The 2,864-nt window shown below is 49.7% G+C and overlaps 1 protein-coding gene across 1 annotated transcript; it reads left to right on the top strand.

The window, feature by feature from the left end:
• Positions 1-701: 701 nt before the first annotated feature.
• Positions 702-1,582, top strand: LOC103907821 (histone H4). Its single transcript, XM_009290062.2, has one exon. The coding sequence runs from the start codon at positions 723-725 to the stop codon at positions 1,032-1,034; it is 312 nt and encodes a 103-aa protein (XP_009288337.1). The 5' UTR covers positions 702-722; the 3' UTR covers positions 1,035-1,582.
• Positions 1,583-2,864: the final 1,282 nt, after the last annotated feature.

A 2,864-nucleotide genomic window follows, 5' to 3' on the forward strand; every position in this document is an offset into this window, starting at 1 on the left:
ACCACAAGAATGGAAAGTACTGTAAAAATATTCGTCCAAAAGAACCGTTTCACCTGAAAAAAATTCAAGTGGAGCACGTAAGGGTTAAACTCTCGATTAGCGTACCTTTACTGCTAAACTCTCGTTGAGAAAACGTTCAGAAAGGGCGGGAAATGCAGATGAGAAAGAAATTCAAGGAGGGGTAGAATTTCTCAGAAACACGATTGGACAGATTTTGCTGCAAGATGCTCCATTAAAAAAACATGAGGAGCTGCTGTTTAAAACACTGAAGCCACACGTGAGAATCAATGCAACCAGGTGAAATTGCAATACATAACACTTACCCATATTTTAAAATAACAATTATAGTAAAAAATCAAAGAGTAATTTAAGCGATTCAGTAACTGGGATACCTTTCTACGATAGAGGTTTGACTTCTAAATGATCACGACGTATCAACGATTTAAAAAAATATATAAACTATTATACACAGACACCCAATGTCTTTGCTATCTGAAGAAAATGAACGTACCGAAAAAGGGCAGCAACACCGAACCGCTTGTGCCGCGGGAAGGGAAACTCGCACGAAACCCGCATTTTTGTGCTAACGGGGCGCGCTGAAACGCATCTCTGGGCTCATCTACGACGCGCGGCGTGCTGAAGGTCAGGTCCGGCTCCCACCGCATAAAGGCCGCGGCGCGGCCGGCGGCGGCTCACAGCTCGGCGCGGGCAGAGTCGGCGGCATGTCCGGCAGAGGCAAGGGCGGGAAGGGGCTCGGCAAGGGGGGCGCCAAGCGCCACCGCAAGGTGCTGCGCGACAACATCCAGGGCATCACCAAGCCGGCCATCCGCCGGCTGGCTCGGCGCGGCGGCGTGAAGCGCATCTCGGGGCTCATCTACGAGGAGACGCGCGGCGTGCTGAAGGTCTTCCTGGAGAACGTGATCCGCGACGCCGTCACCTACACGGAGCACGCCAAGAGGAAGACGGTCACGGCCATGGACGTGGTCTACGCCCTCAAGCGCCAGGGACGCACCCTCTACGGCTTCGGCGGCTAAAGCTTTCCGCCCCCGGACCATCTCGAGAACCCAAAGGCTCTTCTAAGAGCCACCCGCTTCCTCCGAAGAAGAGCTGTGACATTCTTTTCTCTGTAAGGATATCTGGAATATTTGCTATCTAATTTCTAAAACTTAGTAACACTGGCGGCTATGGAACACTGCTAAAAGGTGTTATGATTAGATAAGTGCGATCTAACGTTTTAATTCGCTGTTACTGGCGAAGTTGTCTTTGCTGTGTAAAAGAAGCGCTTTTTTTCTCTGTACTCCTTAAATTTCCTTGCAAATGTTGTACCCCACTAAAAAGTCATTTCAAGTGCTTTTAGAAGTTAAAACAATGTTTTCTATACCTTTTTTTAATCTTCGCCGATTTAAACATAATTATCTGGAACATTGTTCAATGCCTTGTACTTGGAAATTTTCATTTAACTGAGAGTAGATAATCCACTGCAAGAGAGAAAGGGAAACCAATTCAGCACCTAGGGAAAGGTATACAAGTTGTTCTGAGATGAACGTTTTATTTCCGATATTTCTAAATAAACTTTTTTCCTTGCTATAACCCGTGCTCAGTTCCTTGTCTATTTTTTTTAAAGCAATTTCGGGAGTAAATCTCATATAGTTTTCTAGAGTACATGGGGGGGGGGGGGGGGTGGCCAAGGAGAGAAAATTATGTCCTTGGCAACGCATTTTAAGAAAATGCGTCAAAAGGAGTCTTGCGCGGAGGCTTTTCTCGCTCTCGCACAGAGAGAACGCTCCCCTCGGGGGAGCGCTTCTAAAGTGTTGTTCTTCTGTTTCCTTCATCACCGCAGGAAAAAACGGCAAAAACACTTTTTCAGGTTTAAAGAAAACTATCGGTAGTCATTGACCACTCGCCAACAACGGCGATCAATAAATATTGGCGGTCACTTCTGTTTTTCTCACAGCCTTAGCGAGTAAGGGCAAATTAAATAATAGATTAATTCCGTATTCCTTTTTAAGCACTTCATTTCACAAAACAAGGTCATTGTCTAAATGTTCTCAGTGTCACATTTTTACTTGACGGTACTTATGATCTCTCATGCCGATTTTCCTGGAGAAAAGAAAAATAACATGAGAAAAATAGCTTAAAAGATGCATCTCGATTGTTACAGCTGGTTACAGCCGCAAACTCGCGCTATGGGATTCCCTAAGCGCCCATCTCTGTGCTTCGAGGCACCGGACGATCTTTCCCTCGGGGATAATGTGCCTGTTCCTGTAAGAGGGAGCTCTGTACGGCATCGAAGGAGCCTTTTTCTTCTTTTGTAACCAGCCCACAACAAAACCAAAAATATCTATTAAAATAATGTGCGGTTTTAAGAATAGCTCCCGAATGTGAGCCTCCGCACGGCTTTTGGTCTGTCAGGAGCCTGGCGGGGAGGGAAAGCCGGAGAAGCAGAAGGGACGCGAGCGCTCTGTCTGAAACACCCCGCCCCCCCAGGCCTTCGACTGGCACGGAGGGAGCTCGGAGCGGGGCAGAAGGGGGGCGCGGGCAGCGGCGAATCCGGCTTCCTCGGGCCCAGGCTGGATTTTCAACGGTACCCAATGAGGTCGCGCTTCCTGTCGTCCAATCAGAGGCGAGGCGGCTCTATAAAGGCCGGCGCCGCGCTCCCTCTTTCACTGACGTCCATCTCTTTCCCAGGGAGGTTTGCGGGCGGTTGGCGATGGCGCGCACGAAGCAGACGGCGCGTAAGTCGACGGGCGGGAAGGCGCCCCGCAAGCAGCTGGCCACCAAGGCGGCCCGCAAGAGCGCGCCGGCCACGGGCGGCGTGAAGAAGCCGCACCGCTACCGGCCCGGCACGGGGGCGCCGCCGGGGC

Source organism: Aptenodytes forsteri, unplaced genomic scaffold (genome assembly GCF_000699145.1).
Source record: "Aptenodytes forsteri isolate BGI_AS27 unplaced genomic scaffold, ASM69914v1 Scaffold284, whole genome shotgun sequence".
NCBI lineage: Eukaryota > Metazoa > Chordata > Aves > Sphenisciformes > Spheniscidae > Aptenodytes > Aptenodytes forsteri.

Coding starts and splice junctions, on each gene's coding strand:
- LOC103907821 (XM_009290062.2), top strand. CDS start 723: ATGTCCGGCAGAGGCAAGGGCGGGAAGGGGCTCGGCAAGGGGGGCGCC.